Genomic DNA, 17,653 nt, shown 5'->3' on the forward strand with positions numbered 1-17,653 from the left:
CAATTACAATGAAGTGAAGCAGTCCGATAACCACAATTTTGATAAACTATGTCGGGAAGAAAACGACTACGAAAAGAAAGGTTCTGGCGGGTCTTTGTCTTCAGTAAACTGATTGGAACCGAGAATTGGTCCGTTCAAGCCAATGCAGAACTAAATGCTTGTTAGATTGCTAACTTTTGCAAGGTTCGTGTAGTATAGTAGAATTTACGTCATATTTGCAAAAGTTTTGTTATATTTCTTGCACCTTAAACCTAGACTTTTATGATGAAATATTATATTGAAGTAATTCTAATTGAATAAAGTTTACATAAATTATTTTAACTTATATTTATTTTTCTTGGCAAAAGATCCAATCAAGAACACGAATCTATTGAGACAATCGTTATTTTAATATGTATGTATTTTTTAATTTTTTTTCCTAATTTCTATGTTAAATATTGCCAATAACATGTTGGATGCAACGACGATCTGGTAATTAAATACTATTGCACTCTAGCGGGTAAAAAATAAATAAATATGGTTCATACTTAAGGTTCCAATCTCCATTATTTAAGTTTAGTTTGTATTAAAATAGCAATGAAATAATTTTTATGCATTTTTAAATTTTCTCCAATTTTTTGGGTAATAATTACGAATTTTCAATATGTTGGACGTCATAATCCAACATATCGGAATTGAAAATGGGGAAAAGTTCTATAATCCAGTATGGTGTAAATTACGTCATAATTCAAAAGGGCTGCCATGGCATTATACTAATGGTCAAGGTCAACACCTCAGAAGATTACTGACTCCTGGTAAATGGGTAATTTAACCCTCTTCCAGAACATTTATAGCCTCTGGCCCTCAAAACGGTCATTATTCCCTCGAAAAGCGACATTTTTTTTAGTTTTAAGATATTTTTGAGATTTTTCGGTGGCAATTTTTTTTTGGTCAGTTTTGGCAATGTTTTGGCAAATGTTTGTCATAGTCATCCAACATGGCCGCCGTGACGTCACAATCTAAGATGGCTGAGGCCGCCGGAGCCCCAGGTACACACTGCCTGGCGAGCGAACCTTCTGCGCGGTCTGGCTTAAACACTGCATATCATAACTATGAGTCAAGCATCAATTTTAGTTACAAAATTACTACAGGCTACTAACAAAAAATCAAGTGTAGTATCATCAGCGAAAAGTAATTTTCAATGCTTTTGTATCGAAACACCAGAAAAAAAATTCAATAAAATGTAATAACTTGAAAATGTATACGCTAACTCAACACGGCGAATAAAGTTGACCCTAAAGTGGCAACCCTGAATTCCAAGCAGATATTGGAGAAGATGGGAAGCAAGCATCATCACATATTACTGGCTGCAAAACTGTTTATTAGTGTCAGCAAATACTGCAGCCCGAAAGAAACAGTTTTTTTTTTTTTTTTTTTTTTTTTTTGCAGTTAAGAGGAGCTAATGTTTACAAAATATTTTTTTGCGCACGGCTACGTGCGTATTTTACTGTGAATTTGTGTGTTACTTTCATTGGAAGCTTTTGAAAGCTACACACTTTTCTCGCTATTACACGTGGTTAACTTATCAGTTACGTTCTGATTTTAAATTCGGTTATTTCTTCAATGCCAAACACGTTAAGCAAAATAACACCCGCTGTAGTTTAAACGCGAATTCGGAGCTGCACAAATAGTTGCTGGTGTCTCGTCGTGGTGAGTGCACTGTCCGCAGGTTGCCGGCAGGACGCGCGGTTGGTAGCCCTGCGGAGGCAGGCAGTCGGGCGACGGCCAGTCGCTGATGGTCTCTTCCCGCGGAGGAGCGAGGCGTCGATGGAGGGAAATGGCCCGCGCCTTCGGCACCGGTAATGTCGCCGCTGGGACGGTATCTCGTAAACACAAGCCGCGTGAATAGCGCTTGCTCACCAGTTAGAGGGTTGTTACCCCGAGAAGTGGCGGTAGTTAGCGGCCGACCAAACCAACCCCCCTTATGCTGTCTCCCTCGACAGCCTTTTTTTTACGGCGCCTTTATACTTCTTATTATATTTTCCGCGGCGCGGCTCGCGTTACACCCCTGGCAGTGATCAGTATTCCATCGTTATCCGAGCCCACCCTCCCTCCCTCCCTCCCGCCCGCCATTCCTCATCGACCACCTCCCGGCGGCGGCGAGACGCCAGCCCGCGCCATGATTTACCGCCGGCTTCCCGCGCGAGGCCGGAGACCAGAGCGCTGCAGCGGGAGATACTTCTAACTTGTTGTGTGTGGGTCTCTCGGTGAGAGCTCAGTTCTACCCCTTTTCATTGAGACTGTCTTGGAAAAAAAACAAGGAAAGGTTTTATTTCTTTCATACAACGGATTAGTGGCGTAAAAAAAAATATTTTTTTTTTTTACATATTTTTCTCAAATTTATATATCGTGGGCTTAGTGGAAAAAAATTGGTAAGTCCACTTTTTTTTGTGAAAATGAGTTAACTTCACAGATGAAGTTGTAAGGGCAATATCTTCGCCAAGATAAACGTTCGGAAGTCCAAATAATGAATGATTGTGGACGTTTTCTTCTAGCTTTATTTCGGAAAGTCCATTATAACGCTATTCTAGGCAAGCAAAACTTGGTAAGTGAACTAACAGTCTTTTTTTTTTTCCAGAAATTGGACTTAACGACTTTTCCCACTAAGCCCACGATATATATATATACACACACACACACACGCACACTACAATTTCAGGGTTTTGATGATATTTGTATCTATGTAATGATCGTATATGAATAATTCCAAAAATTTTACATGAGAAATAGACACAATAAATTGGCAGGTGTATAAAATATTGAATTCTAAAAAACAAATTTCGTAGTTGTATTTTTCTGAAGTGGTTATACGTGAGTCTGGCGGAGGACGTTGCTTCCACGTGTGCGAACAGCAGCCCACCTCGCGCGCTGGAGGGACAGGTTGTGTCACACATCCCACCCCTCCGCAGAGATCGGCAGTGGCGCAGTTAGTGATGACCCGGCGCTTGTTAGTCCCGGGCAGCGACTTTTATGGCCTCGCGGCCGGGCGGGGACCGGACAAATTGCCCCGAAGATGTCTTCCTTGTCACCGCTTCCCCCCGCCCACCGTCAAACACACTGCAGCACTCGTGCGGCTCTGGGAGTGTTCCTGCGTGCGACGGCGAGTGTTCGAGCCGTCTCGCCGCATCACTCGTGGTTTTACGACTACCATGTGCCGTAGAGCTGTCACTCGGTGACTTGGTGGTCCACACGCATCTCTCATGACTCAGCTACAAGAGTGTGGGCACTCTATTCCCACCCATGTAGAGGCTTTCTTTAATTCGTGCAGGATTATGTGCCATGCCGTTCTTGGCCCAAAAAACAAAAGACAAAAAAATTATGTTCGCAGGCTTTCACTGCCATTTTCTGAAAATAATAAAATTTCATTTGGCACACCAATACGTTTGGTATGTCCGCTAATGTGGGTTTATGTTCATACACGTGGGTCCGCCATCTTCCTGTGAAAATGTCGTCACATGGTGCGCGCGCAGCTTCAACCTGTTAATTTAGTGTTACAGTGATGCGCGCGCATCTAAAAATTTCATTCTGATCATTTTTTTCATAACGCGCATAAAGAAGTATAAATTCAAAAAAAAATGTTTTTATTAACTGTTGGAACAAGCATATCTGATTGATTCCTAAAGACGTTGACACCTCAAAGTTAAAAAATAATAATTCTTGTGGAGGATTGGAACATTATATTCAATAAGTTAAGATAGTCTCGGGTGAAAGTAACCGTGTACCGTCTTTGTAAACATGAGCCCCCCCCCCCCCCCCCCCAGGCGCGGCATCTGCTGTAGTAGGCTCTCTGCAGTCTGTTATATGAGTCTTGGGGCCCGCGGGCGTACACACGCGGATAGAGTTTTTTGAGACGGCAAAAACACTGCGTAAGGCAACGGCAAACCAACTTAGGCTCACGCTGCCATGAGAACGTCACCTCCGCACATAACACATACGACTATGGACTAGATGTTACGTGTTTCGTTGCAGTATGGTTTATGGACACTCCTATAATGCCCAGGTGATGATTTGTCCTCGTAGTATGCCACCTCACGAAAGCTTTAGCGTCTCTTTCTGGTTACAGCTACTGATGCTGAACGGCCAGGAAGTCTCACGACGTTATATAGGATAGCTCGTAGCACTGATCTCCAGCGAATAGTTCAGTTCAGTATTTACAACGTTGATACACTAAACGAAGTCATATACTGATTAAAATATAAGTATTTATATAATATAATTTTATCTTCTATAGTTTTAACGTCGTTTATCAGTCTTTATTTCACAATTTCTTGATGAATATGCCTTATAATCGAAGATTTATTATCAGAGAAGACTTCTTACGCGTCTATTTACGACCAAGGCGTTTTTTTACCAAGACAATTACCCTTATACTGTCTCATGAAACCACTCATAGTCCTCCCATCCGGCATCGAAGAAGCACTCGCCTCGTCTGGCTGTGCAGTTGTCAGGCACCAAGTGACGTCACCGAGTGAGTGGCCCGAGCAAGGTCAGCCGGTAATTTACTCTTGGTTCAGTTTACCAAACCTCACCAAGGTAAATTACGACGGAAGACTCCGGGATCTTAGGTTGAATGGCATTGCTTTGTTGTATTAAAATAACGAGTAGAGGGGAAATATGCCGACTGGGAAAACTACCGAACAAAAGTTGATAACCTGTTAAGAAATTATACAAATAAGAAATTAAATAAAAAGGTTAGGTAATTACAACATAAAATACACACTGATATCGAGTCAGCCATAACAAAACATTTTTATTTAAAACAAGATAAAGAGTATTAATTGAGTATTCGTACAGTCAAAACAAAAATGGGACCCCAAAATAATTATTACTTAGTTACATTTTCAAAAATAATTATTACTTAGTTACATTTTCAAAATAATTAACGTAAATTTAAGATACAGAAAGTATTAAAATATTATTTTTAAAATATTGTTCAATAATAGAATGTTGATTTCGATGCCAAAGGGGTAGTTTGATGAGATAGTCGATGAAATTGCAAGAAGATACGCGTGGCCGAAACAGGTTAACTACCCATGCTGCATGCTTAGGATTTAGTCGTCGAAAACTTTCCTGGGATTTTTGTTGGCGGCTCCCATCGCCGTAGAACCACGGGACAAGCCTTGGGGTGCCCAGATGTTATGGGCGAAGCTTATGGATCACGCCTCAGGCATGGGGCAGCGAGAGGTCGCCAACACCCGGACCGCTAAACAAGTTTTTAACAACAAAAAAATAAAACTATCCCATAAATAATTATAAAACAATGATTCCCGAGGAAAATGTGGTAAAACTCACCTAATGCGGTAGTAAATACACAACTTTCGACATGGATGTCTATGGATACTTGACGAGCACAAAAATTTTGAAGTCTACATCATGGCTGACAAAAACAGAAAGGAAAGTATTACCTTTACCTTTTCAATAAGAAGATGACCATAGATATGACAATACGTAGAGCTGAGAAACTTAAAATGTTAAACTTTCCTGCACTTAAGTGCAATAACTCAATAATTAATCTTAACCACAATATTAATATAAACAATAGGAAAAATTAATTTATGATGTTTAAAGTCTTTTGAAGTCCATATGTTTTTCTTTTAAATCCACAAAGTTTAACAAACACATAAATATTTTTTAACAAAAAAAAGATTTTTATACAAAAACAATTATTTCTTACAAACTGAAACTTAAGATAATAATAATTTCATTATACTTCAAATAAACAAAAAGTAAAAAAAAAAACAATTAGGTATTGCAAAGCGATATAAATAAAAAAAGTAGCATCCCAGTTTGCATTTAATTAAACAACATATATAAGCAATAATGGGCGCATGCCCACACAACAAGTGCACAACGGCACAAAGGGAAGACCCGAGAGGAAATAAGTCATGTGACTGTCGCGTGCATTCAGAGAATGTTTTCGGAGTCAAATGCTTCGTATAAACCATGTATACGTACATAAAATTGTGAGATTCAACAGCATCTAATTTCGGGTTTTATTTTCCTGAAACTGATTGGGTCGTTACCACAACGCCGAAATACCATAACGCCGAATGTCAAAACTAACCACACCGCCGAGACTTATAAAACTGCTGTGTACCACAACGCCGAAATAACAACTGAATAAATTTGTGTGTGTTTCTTAAATGTACCTTAACACCGAAATACCACAATCAAACCTAACCTTACCTAACCCAACTTAACCTAGCGTAATATAACCTAACCTAACTTAACCTAGCCTAACTTAACCTAGCCTAACCTAACCTAGCCTAACCTAACCCAGTCTAACCTAACATAGTCTAACCTAACCTAGTCCAACCTAACATAGTCTAACCTAAACTAGTCTAACCTAACCTAACCTTTGCGGCAGTCCTGCAATGCCATTTTTCGGTGTTAGTGTATTTCGGCGTTGTGGTACACAGCAGTTTTCTAGCTGTCGGCGTTGTGGTCAATTTGGCATTTCGGCGTTGTGGTGCGTCCCCAAACTGATTTGATTCCTCATGAGTTTTATCTGCAAGTCCTGTTATAAGAGTTGAAGCCAGCCGCCCCGCTCAGGGGCAATCGCCCTGATGGCTGGCGAGGGGCGGCGAGGGGCGGCTGTCGGCAACCCTCCCTCCCTCCTATCGCGGCAATCACATTAGTGGCCGGGTGACGAGGCCAGTGGGGCAGTGCGGCTCCTAGCGTCCCCATGCGCCTCCGTGGACTCCGCCAGCTCGCTGGGACGGAGGTTCGCTGGTGAAACAAACACTGTACTGGCGGGAGACCGAGAGCCGTCTACCACCGCGAGTAGAGGCGGGTGGTTTGCAGCTGAACAGCGCCCGAGGGAACACACAGCCAAGACGCCGGCGGCCCTGGGGCTGACGTGGAGTGGCGCGGCGCCCTCGGCGGAGGCGCCGCGGTGTTCCCTGGAGGGTGGCGCGCATTGTGCAGGCCCGCCGCTGCTGGCGCTGGCAGCGGCGAGATGGGGCGCCATTGTCCCCGCGGCCGGATCAGTGCCTTCCTGCACGCCGTCCAGCCACAGACAGCGCAGGCACCTCAAACCTTCTACCACATAAACAAACATATATAAAGAAAATACATATGATATAAAAATGTTTTTTTTTAATGGTTCGTGTACGCGCGTTAAAAGTTATACTTACTTGGCCTAATAAAAATAACTAACATTATTTTGCTTGCATGTAATTAATATAAATAAAATTGTAAATCTACTAGAGTGATATTATAAATTCAATCAAGTTCAATATTTTTTTAAAAATAAATATTCGAGATTTAATATTAATTTACACCAACATGTGTATATAATAAATTGTTAACTGCATTAATAAAATGATCGAGATAAATTTTAATTAGTAATTAAAAACAATAAACTGTTCTAACAAATTATAATTATTTTTTTAAAAATAAAGTTTCATGAGAAACGTTACCAACAAACAATACAATCATTAGTTTTTTTCATGATGCTGGAACACACATACGAAAAAAGACAAACAGAAATAATTAAATTAAAATTATGTGAGTTCTATGTGTAATATTTTTTATAAGCTTTTGTTTTACAGGGGTATTTTTCTAAAACTATTTCCTGACTAGTATTGATTATTGTAGATTCTGTCGGTACTAAGCCGTAAGCAGTCGCGGCCACGAGTTTCGTATGAAAAAGCAGAGAAGACAATATAGTCCGTTAGGATAACATGCAATGAACTGTTTATTGGATCCTGATATGTGAACAGCCTATCCTCGAGGTTCATATACTGCGTGTGATATTATGTCCTCATAAAATTTTCGCCCTTCTTTTTTAGTGATAGACTAATTGGTTTGGTACATGTTTGGGATCCCTTCATTATAGTCATGTGATAAGACTACATTTACACGTTGTTTTATCTTTATTGGGTTGTCAACACTAGAGAACATTTTTTCGAGACTTTTTATAGTACCCTGAATAAACTATGTAATTTAGTGCCGTAGAGGCAATTTTTGTAACAACCTTACCTGTTTGGTGTAACATGTAATAATATTTGAATAAATGTCGTTAAAGGAACTAACAATCATAAATGAACGTTTATCAACCAAAGTATCTAAATCAAATAAGTGACAACAGTTTTATTTATTTATTGTTGTATTTCAGGCCTACAACATAAAATTATTATTATTATTATTTGCGAAACAATCATAGCCAAAACTATAAAATTTAAATTATAACTTGTTTGGCCTCCATAAACGACTGAAGAACTTACCTCAAAAAGCTGGAAAAAATTTTATCTCTCAGGAATAAGAAGAAAATGAGCATAGTTAATAATAATCTATAGTTACGCAGTGTTTCTTACGAATGATCTACGCTTATGAAGTAAAAAGAACTGAAGATCATATATATATTTTCTTTATATATTTTGTCACATATGAGAAGCATTACACCTAACAAAATTTATATTATTTTTGTATTATTATATTTATATTATAGTTTGGTATTTTGGCATATCAGGACTTCTGCGCACGTCCACTATATTAAGTTTAGTTGAGGGCGACTACCATGGACGGACTGTATTCGACACTGCGTGGAGGTGTCCATATGTCGTGTGCACTCGCACGCACGCGACTGACAATCGATAGGTGAGAGAAAAAACCCTCGCTCCAGAGAGCAACAGTGGCACAAGCACCCACTATCGGCCAGCTGGGGTGCTTGTGTGGCAGTCCGGACACTACGAACTTCAGTTTTTTAAAACACTAATAACCACTCGTGGTATTGAGTTTGAAAATGTATAACATAACTGACGTTCATTCAGATCACTTCTCAGTTTCAGTCATGCCTTAGTATTATAGAATTGCAGGCTTTAACACCAATGAAGGCCTCGCTCTCGCACGTGACAGAGATTTACATATAACTATGCACTAATCCAACTACTCCGTCCCGAGAAAGCTACTCGCGACTGCTAGACGGGTGCGTTTTTGCCACGTAATAACGCGTAGCGTGGCAGAGTTGCTTCAGCGAGATGATGCAAATTACATAAATGACACTTACATTAATGGGAATATCGCAGATTACATTACCACGATGCGTTTCAACTAGCCAGTACATATGCAGGCATTGTTATTAAGGTATTTTTTTATCTAATGTTGCGCGATATAAATTATTTGTATTATCACGTACTTCTGCTTAACAAAAGTTTTAAAATGTATCATTAGGTCCCTCAATTCAATCTCCCTAAAATACAACTACAAGAGGGTAGTATAGAGTGTGTCTGTGCCAAATATTGCAGGTTTATAGCTCAAGTTACCTTGCCAAAGGGAAAATTACAATACTTTTTAACCTTTTACGTACAATATCGTTCATTTACCCCATTAGTATTGTTGGTGCATGTGTGTATTTGCCAATAAGTATTTACATACGAGATTCTGTATTTATTATATTAACCTTTTCTTAACAAATTATTATTGGTTAGTCTATGAGCAAGCTGACCCTGGCAAGGCCATAGAGAAGGAAGTTGAGACAGATCCGAGGTTTTCATCAATTTAGAAATATTATGCTGTGAATAAGCTCTTAGTTACTAGAATTTGGAAGTTTATAAACTTTAAAGAAATAGCACTAATAGTACCTTTATTAAAATAATATTTTTATTTACCTTAATATCAAAAACATACTTTCGTATCAGTGAATGTCATTAACTCTGTGACAGTAAAAGTGTAACGTACTAGGCTCGAACAAGGATCCTAATAGGTTACAACTCCTGCCTACAGGACAATAAGGAATAGTTGAATCACAGGAGCGAATTACACTATGCTATAATAGAACGTATAGAAGAAAGTCCCGTGTAAATAAACCAAAACGTTATCCCTAAAAACAATAGGGAAACCCTAATAGACTTAGCTCAAGTGTCTCGCAGGATGACATGCAGAAGTTAATCATGGCAAAAGTTACGAACGCACACAATATAGCGTCATGAACAACGCAGACAAAAAAGGTAGGCCATACTAAATTTTGCAAGTGGCAGGCCGAAAAAAATATTACTCAAGAGGTTACAAAACATTAAGAAGTTAAATTGAGTGGTATTGCCGCCGCATACCGGACGAAACCAATAAGCTCTGAATAAAATACTGCCATGACCCACCTCCTTGACGCGTACCCTGCAGTAATAACGATATAATTCAACACTATAATGACGCAGAGCCAATGAATACAGCCCTAGTTACGCATGCGCATGACCAGAAGAAACCGGAGGAGGGGGTAACTGGAAAGAGTGAGCGCGGGGTGAGGAATGTGTTGAGAATAAGCACGGGAGAACACCGATGAACCAACGTGAACGTGTCTTCTGTTCTTCGATGTCCGGTACAAAAACATTAAACTTTTGTGACGTTATATACATAGTAATTTCTACAGTATTCATGTTTTAGTTTTATGGTCACTAAAAATTCTTAGCAAAAACCTGTTTTTTACTTTCTTTCAAAATTTACATTGATCCCAAGAAGTATTTTGGTAAGTGCATTTGATACATATTTCATACATCCACTTTGTATTTGTTTTTTTGGGCTATTTTTTCTTAATTATTTAAGAACAAACAATGCTAAATAATAATTGCAAGCACAAACTTAAATTGCAATCAAACAAACATCTTATTTGAAATGCACTAACATTACGACCTCACAAGTTTTTGAATGACAAGCGAACAAAAATGACAATATTGTGTGCAGTGTATGGTTGTTCGAAAAGATGAAAGTAGGTTTTTCTTCAGATTTTCGGCAGTTTCAAAGAAGGCAAAGAAAAGTTAATTAATTGAAAATATAGGATAATGTGGGTTAAATTTGTTTTAACAGAATACAAACTTCAAACATAATTATATGCTTTATACAATTTCTTTCCCGGTAAGGGGTGGATTATAAGCGAGAAGAGAGATAATTTCAACATACAGAACTTAAGCTTCATTGGTTAGATTATTATTATAATATTAACTGTTGGCCTCCAAACTCATCGTAATAATTACTTAGAACATCCACTCTCCCTCTAATTTTTTTCATCCAGTATTTTTTTTTACAAAAGTAATCAAGAGCAATGTCATGTAACATCACGCGATGTGAACTGGTTTATATATTTTTGGCAAAGACAAAATTACAGCATTTTAGTTGTAAAAATAAAAGTTGTTCAAAATTTTTTTTTAATATCGTAGCAGTGATTTTTAATTGCAATTTGTTTTGTAATTTAAGTAATTAACGGGTAATTTAAATTTTAAAAAAGTGAGCGAGCCTTTCAGTACTCGCCAGTGATATGTAACATCTAACCTCGGTAACGAGCAAATGAATGTGTGTTCCCATGCTACAAATACACTTATAATATGAAACATGGACATGAAATTTAACGTAAAATACTTTAAAATAGTGCCGAACATGATACATGTATGAAAACTGTGTTCTCAACTACATTTCTGGACGCGAATAACACGCAGAATTTGCTGCCGGAGTAGACTACGTTGGCTATCAAGTAATTCAATATGCAGAGTAAACTTTTAAACTATATAATAAAATAGCTCCAATGAAAGTGAAAAAGACTTGAAAAAATACTAAAACCCAGGCTTTGGACCTGATTTTTGACAAGGAATTTTATTAAAATACTGCTCATCTCGTTAAAATCCATTAAATAGTCATTAATATAAAGTTCCCCGTTGTCTTTGTAAACTTTGGTTTGCACCATCCACCACTGATGGCAGCACCGCAGTTGTTACACATTTCCGTTCCCTGAGTTCCGTTACATTTACAAAATTACTCCCACCAAATGCTGTATACCGAGAGCTAAGATGTTATAATTCAAAAAATTTAAATAAAGAAGAACGTAGACGGCGTTTGTGAATCACCAGTGATCGATGAAACTACCGTGCAGCCACGAAGTTATGTGTGTCACGCGAGGACTTAGCACGTCTTAGCACGCAGGTGTGTTTGTGGCGAGTCGCGCGCCCCAGCTGTGTCCCGCCGAGGCTCGAGCTGTTTGGTTGGAGCGCCTGGTGGTCAGGCCGCCCGCTGCTCTGCTAGGTGCTGCACGGTTGCATAGTGCTTAGGGGTAACATAACTTACTGGTGCAAGCCTCTCTTTCGCTGGATCCATGTAGCATGTGTCTGAGCGCAGGGCAGGCCTTCACGTGTGACAGAAAAATACTGAGGAAAGGAGGGTTGCTTTCTCAAATTTAGAAAATGGAAGAATCTCAAGAAGACTGTGAAAAGTAAGCAGCTTTATTTCATTACCATTTTTATTTAATGTTTTGTGTAGCACAAGCAATATGTGTGGGTTAAATTGACGATATGAAGTTTGTATGTTTTTATAACCCATCCGTGGTCAAAAGAATCTTCAGCTGGTGTCAAATGAAATGTACAAATAGCTTCAAAGAAGAATAATCTGGCCTGGATGAACCCGTGCATCTGCAATCATACGCATAGATAAACGAACAAAATTCGTAATTTTTATCCAAGTTTCCTTTTTGCCTATCTTGAAACTTTCAATATTATTTTTTTCATCGTAGGCCTAGTATCTTAATTATTATCATGTATTGTTTTAATTGCGTCACCATGTGATTCTCTCACTGTGTTTGTTTACAACTGGGGTCCAATGAGCTGTGTCTTTTTCACTGTAATCCATCTATTAAAATATTAACTGTGCACGTTTTTGAAGTCTTGCTTACCATAAAATAGTATTGTGAATTTGGAAATATGTATAAGTTATTTATAAAGCACCAGAAATAAAATCAGTAATCTGAGGTAAGCATCACGGTTTTAATACCCGATTGTGAACGATGTCATCTTATATCTATCAGTTAAGTTTATTTACTACTGAAAACATTACAAAGTTGTAACTAACGTTTAAATACGTTAGAAATTTGTTTTCAATGGTACTAAAAAGATTGATAATACGTAAATGTAGTTCAGGGCAGGCCAACTTATAGAATGTATTTGTTAGTAATTTCATACCAACGAGGATGCACTAAAACTAGACGATATTATAGATCCTTAGATTGAGCAGGACGACTTTCTTTAGAATTACACGCATATTGCAAAAATGTGACACCCGAATCAGTAAAAAAATCCTAAGCTATAAAGAGAAATAATTTGTTCCGTGCGTTTGGTTTCGAACGGAAACACAAATTGGCTCAAAACAACTGTTTACTCTAAAATTAATTTAAAAATGTTATTTCATCGTGCAATCAGTTAAAATATCATTCTGTTTTTGTTCAATAATAATTTTCGACAAAATCCATCGCAAATAATTAATTTACTTATGTGTTTACCCTAAATTAAGAGTTTTAAATAAACTAAGGCAGACAGTATTTACGTTTAATGCCAGACAGATAAGCTTCACAACGTTTACTATTAATGATCCCAACTGGGTAATCCGTAACTCTTGGTCTTAAATGTTCTTTTTGAGATTTGGGAACAAATCTAGTTTTCTTGCGCGTAACGTAACGTAGGCTCTCTATTACTAGCACTCTGTACTTTGGTAACAGCTTCAACTGTCTCGGGCTGTGTATTAACACCCAGGCGATGACGTGATCCACAGCAGTTTAAGCTATCTGGTGTTTGCAATCTTCTATCCGTTCTCTCCCCTGCGTCCACGTAGCGGTGAAAAGGGGGGGGGGGAGAGTGGTTGGCCCCACATTTCGCCACGTGACCAGCCGGCAGCAATCACGTGCTTACCCCTCCCACTCCCCTTATAAAACACGATGCCCATTAGGGCCTATGTCCCATATCTTCAATTACCACCCACCACTCCTTTCTTGCTCGCAGACCAAATGACTTCTACAGATTCCTCACGCATGTGCCCTTTTTTTTTTTGTTTCATTTCGACGATTTAATCCTTTCCTGCGTCAGCCCCCCCGAGTACCCCTCCTCCCCCCCCCCCCTTTTCCACCTTCTCACCCTTTTGAAGGCGCGGGACAATTACGTGTCTCTTATCTGGTCGGCAGGCGCTGGGTTTCCATTAGCGGCACAATTGCGCGCTGTTGCTTCCCCTGCCCGTCACGCATGCTCGCGGGGGGAGGGGTGGTTCACCCCTAAGGGAGGGTGTGATTGTTCAGCTCCGTCGGGCGTCAGGGGAACAAACTTTTCTCTCCTTTGGAAAAAAAAATTGTTTCTGCAAAATAACAGCCTTATTATTAGTTTCACTGTATGCATATCACGTCAAATGAACTGGGCCTGCAAACTACGTTTTTCCTCGTGTAACGTTGCTGAAATATTTTTTTTAAGATATTTTCTTCAAACGAGTGTCTTTCTTATTGCAACATGGTATTCATGTGCCAAAAACGACCATTTACAGTATTTAAGTCAGTTAATAAACTCAAATAATTTGTATGTAGATATTAATCGCTTTTCTTAAATATTAAAACAATTACACCACCACAGTAATCCTATTAAGGTTGTATCGCCTTATTTGCTGATTTCAACATCTCCAACTGATACTATAAACTTAAATATTGAAACAAGGTACAGCTATTAGATGTATTAAATTTCAATAATATAATGCCAATTTTAAGGAACAAGATTAAAAATTAAGGAATTGGTGTCGTGTAATAAACTTTTGCAATACAGATGCTTTATGACCAAAATCCAGTCAGAACCTTTAAATGTACATTTTAATATACTGATTTGTTTCTGCACTTATTAAGTTAAATATAAATTTATTAATAATATGTTTTAATTATCTAACGCATATTTTTGTTTGCCAAAACATAATTAAGTTTATAACTATTATACATAAAAGTTGCAGTAAAATTTTAAATGTATTATAGTAGCACATTTTATAAACGAGTTTTACTCTTCCATGTTTTGAAAAACATTTAAAATTTGTGTTGTGTTAAAATTTAAAATTTGTATTGTTTGTTTTCATGTAAGTACAAATGAATGTGCTAATAGTACTCATTATTTTCAGAAACATCCGCTATGAAGAATTCGAAATGCCCTCAAAACTTGGGTGAGTCACATATCACAAAATCACCACACTAAGATATTACTTAAGAGCTATGTATGAAACATTTTATCATGGATATGCAAAGGTTGTAAAATTTACTATTTCAATTTTCTCTGGTTAAGTCACTTTTACTGCAGAAACGTATAATTAATATTCATTATAAGACATAATATTAAAATATCCCTATGTCTTTTTTATATTCTCTGCCAACATAAGTAAATTTCTATACGATAAAAGATCAAAAATAAATTATATTTCTTAAAAATGTTTTTGGAAAAGAATAACTCTATATAGTCGTTTGGATGCATTAATTGCTTGAGTCCATAAAAAATTAGACCTTTATGGAGTTTAATTCAATAGAGAACTCATATAAATATTGGAATCAAAATATGTTTTTATTATTACGCTGACGAAAGATATTGAACAACATAAATTATATTTAGTTTTTAATAGAACAAATTATACCTTTTTAGTCATAATTAGTTTTTAATTAAACAGTGATAAGAATAATATTTATCTTTAAAAACCAAGAAAATATTATTCGCTCTTTATATACTAGCGTTAGTTTTTTATTATATTGAGCAAAATTTAATTTATTATTATAGTTATTTTAATATAAAAATCAAAATAATATCATACGAATGTGGTCACTGTCATCGTGATGTGTCAAGGAATTTCATATGTGGTTATTCATCTCTAACAGCTGCGTCGGTAATTTTTTTTATCTTCAATCATAGATACAGCTAGTCCATAGAAAATTCCCAAGAGTAAAAGTACTAGATCTCTAGCTGGTAAAGATTATCGGGGAGAAATAATATGTTGTGAGGCCTCATGGAGAGAGCAAGTGTAGAAAAGCAGATGGTGCAAAATGGGGAATTTGTTTTAACTTCCTTTAAGTCAACTTTGCAAGTAGAAACATATAGTGCTTTTGTGCAAAGTTTGGAAATTGTTAAGACCACATTAGACAACAAAAAGCATATTTTACTCAATGCGTATTATGTAAGATATTGCTTCAATTACACACAGAAAGCACATTTTGGTACAAAGCTAGGAAATGTAAGTACTGACTACTGAAATAGATAACTTTATGGACACAAAATTAACACTGTTTTGTAGTTTTAGCGGGGTTTTTTTTTCTTTCAAGTTGTATTAGATAAACACATAACTATGGTTTATATTCGTTCTAATCAATGTCTCCATAAATATTACCTAATGAAGAAACTAATATTTTAGAAATATCACGAACGTAAATTAATGAAATATTGATTAAAATTTAATTATTTAATTTCCTTGAAACATTAGGAAAGCATAACAAACGATAATTTGAAGTACGTAACCTTAAAATTTACCAAAAATATTGAATTCGCCAAATTCTATAAACGTTAGGTACACTGAAGGATCGGAAGAGCGAGTGTGAGTGGCGGGAGACAGTGAGGCGGCTCCGGGGCGCAGGTACCAGAAGTCGGAGGACGAGAAGGGCTTCGTGGACGCGGAGGGCGAGCTGGGCACCCCGGAGTCGCTGCCGGAGCCGGAGAGGCCTCCCTTGCGACACATCGACAAGTACGTCCGCCCGGAGTGCCCGTGCCTGTCCAAGAGGTACACCGTCGCCCTGCTCACCTGCGTCGGTGAGTCTTGTCCTTCTCCCCTCCTGACCACTTCCCGCTCTCCCCGTTCCATTCTGCCAGGTCCTTCCACTTGTCAGTGTTCCCACTCGTCCTTCCTCCCATGGATCAGTCTCATTCCGCTCTCTGCTCTCACAGTTCCAGTTATCTTCACTCGTCCTTCATACCACTCCACTCCGATCTCTGCTCAGGGATCAGTCTCATTCCGCTCTCTCTGCTCTCACAGTTCCAGTTATCTTCACTCGTCATTCATACCACTCCATTCTGATCGCTGCTGGGTGATCAGTCTCATTCCGCTCTCTGCTCTCACAGTTCCAGTTATCTTCACTCGTCCTTCATACAACTCCATTCTGGTCTCTGCTGGGTGATCAGTCTCATTCCGCTCTCTGCTCTCACAGTTCCAGTTATCTTCACTCGTCCTTCATACCACTCCATTCTGGTCTCTGCTGGGTGATCAGTCTCATTCCGCTCTCTCTGCTCTCGCAGTTCCAGTTATCTTCACTCGTCCTTCATACCACTCCATTCTGGTCTCTGCTGGGTGATCAGTCTCATTCCGCTCTCTGCTCTCACAGTTCCAGTTATCTTCACTCGTCCTTCATACCACTCCATTCTGGTCTCTGCTGGGTGATCAGTCTCATTCCGCTCTCTCTGCTCTCGCAGTTCCAGTTATCTTCACTCGTCCTTCATACCACTCCATTCTGGTCTCTGCTGGGTGATCAGTCTCATTCCGCTCTCTGCTCTCACAGTTCCAGTTATCTTCCTTCTGCCAGTTTCCCCTATCTTATCTAACGTCTGCTTAGTAATCTGCATTCTTATTCCCTCAGCTCTCGCCTTTCCAGGTATCTTCCCTTTGTCCATTCTCATACTCTGCTCTGACCACTGCTTATGATCGCTTCCAACAACTCTCTGCTCTCATCAATTCATTTACCTTCTCCCTGGCCTTCCTATGACACTAATATGACCTTTTTTTTAGTAATTTTCCTCAATCTACTCTCTGCTCTCGCTATTTTATTCTGAATCCTGGTCGGTGGCTTGATGCACGCTATTCTGAGAATTTTTTCGTT

General features: G+C 38.4%; 1 protein-coding gene across 1 annotated transcript in view; it reads left to right on the top strand.

Moving 5' to 3' along the window:
* The window catches only part of LOC134542030 (vesicular glutamate transporter 1), a 165,538-nt gene that overhangs the window by 125,118 nt on the left and 22,767 nt on the right, over positions 1-17,653 (top strand). Inside the window, exons 3-4 of the mRNA XM_063385876.1 lie at positions 14,929-14,970; positions 16,420-16,592. Of these exons, the coding sequence (XP_063241946.1) occupies positions 14,929-14,970; positions 16,420-16,592 (215 nt within the window). The remainder of the gene's footprint in view (positions 1-14,928; positions 14,971-16,419; positions 16,593-17,653) is intronic.

The sequence above is a fragment of the Bacillus rossius genome (assembly GCF_032445375.1).
Source record: "Bacillus rossius redtenbacheri isolate Brsri chromosome 4 unlocalized genomic scaffold, Brsri_v3 Brsri_v3_scf4_2, whole genome shotgun sequence".
NCBI lineage: Eukaryota > Metazoa > Arthropoda > Insecta > Phasmatodea > Bacillidae > Bacillus > Bacillus rossius.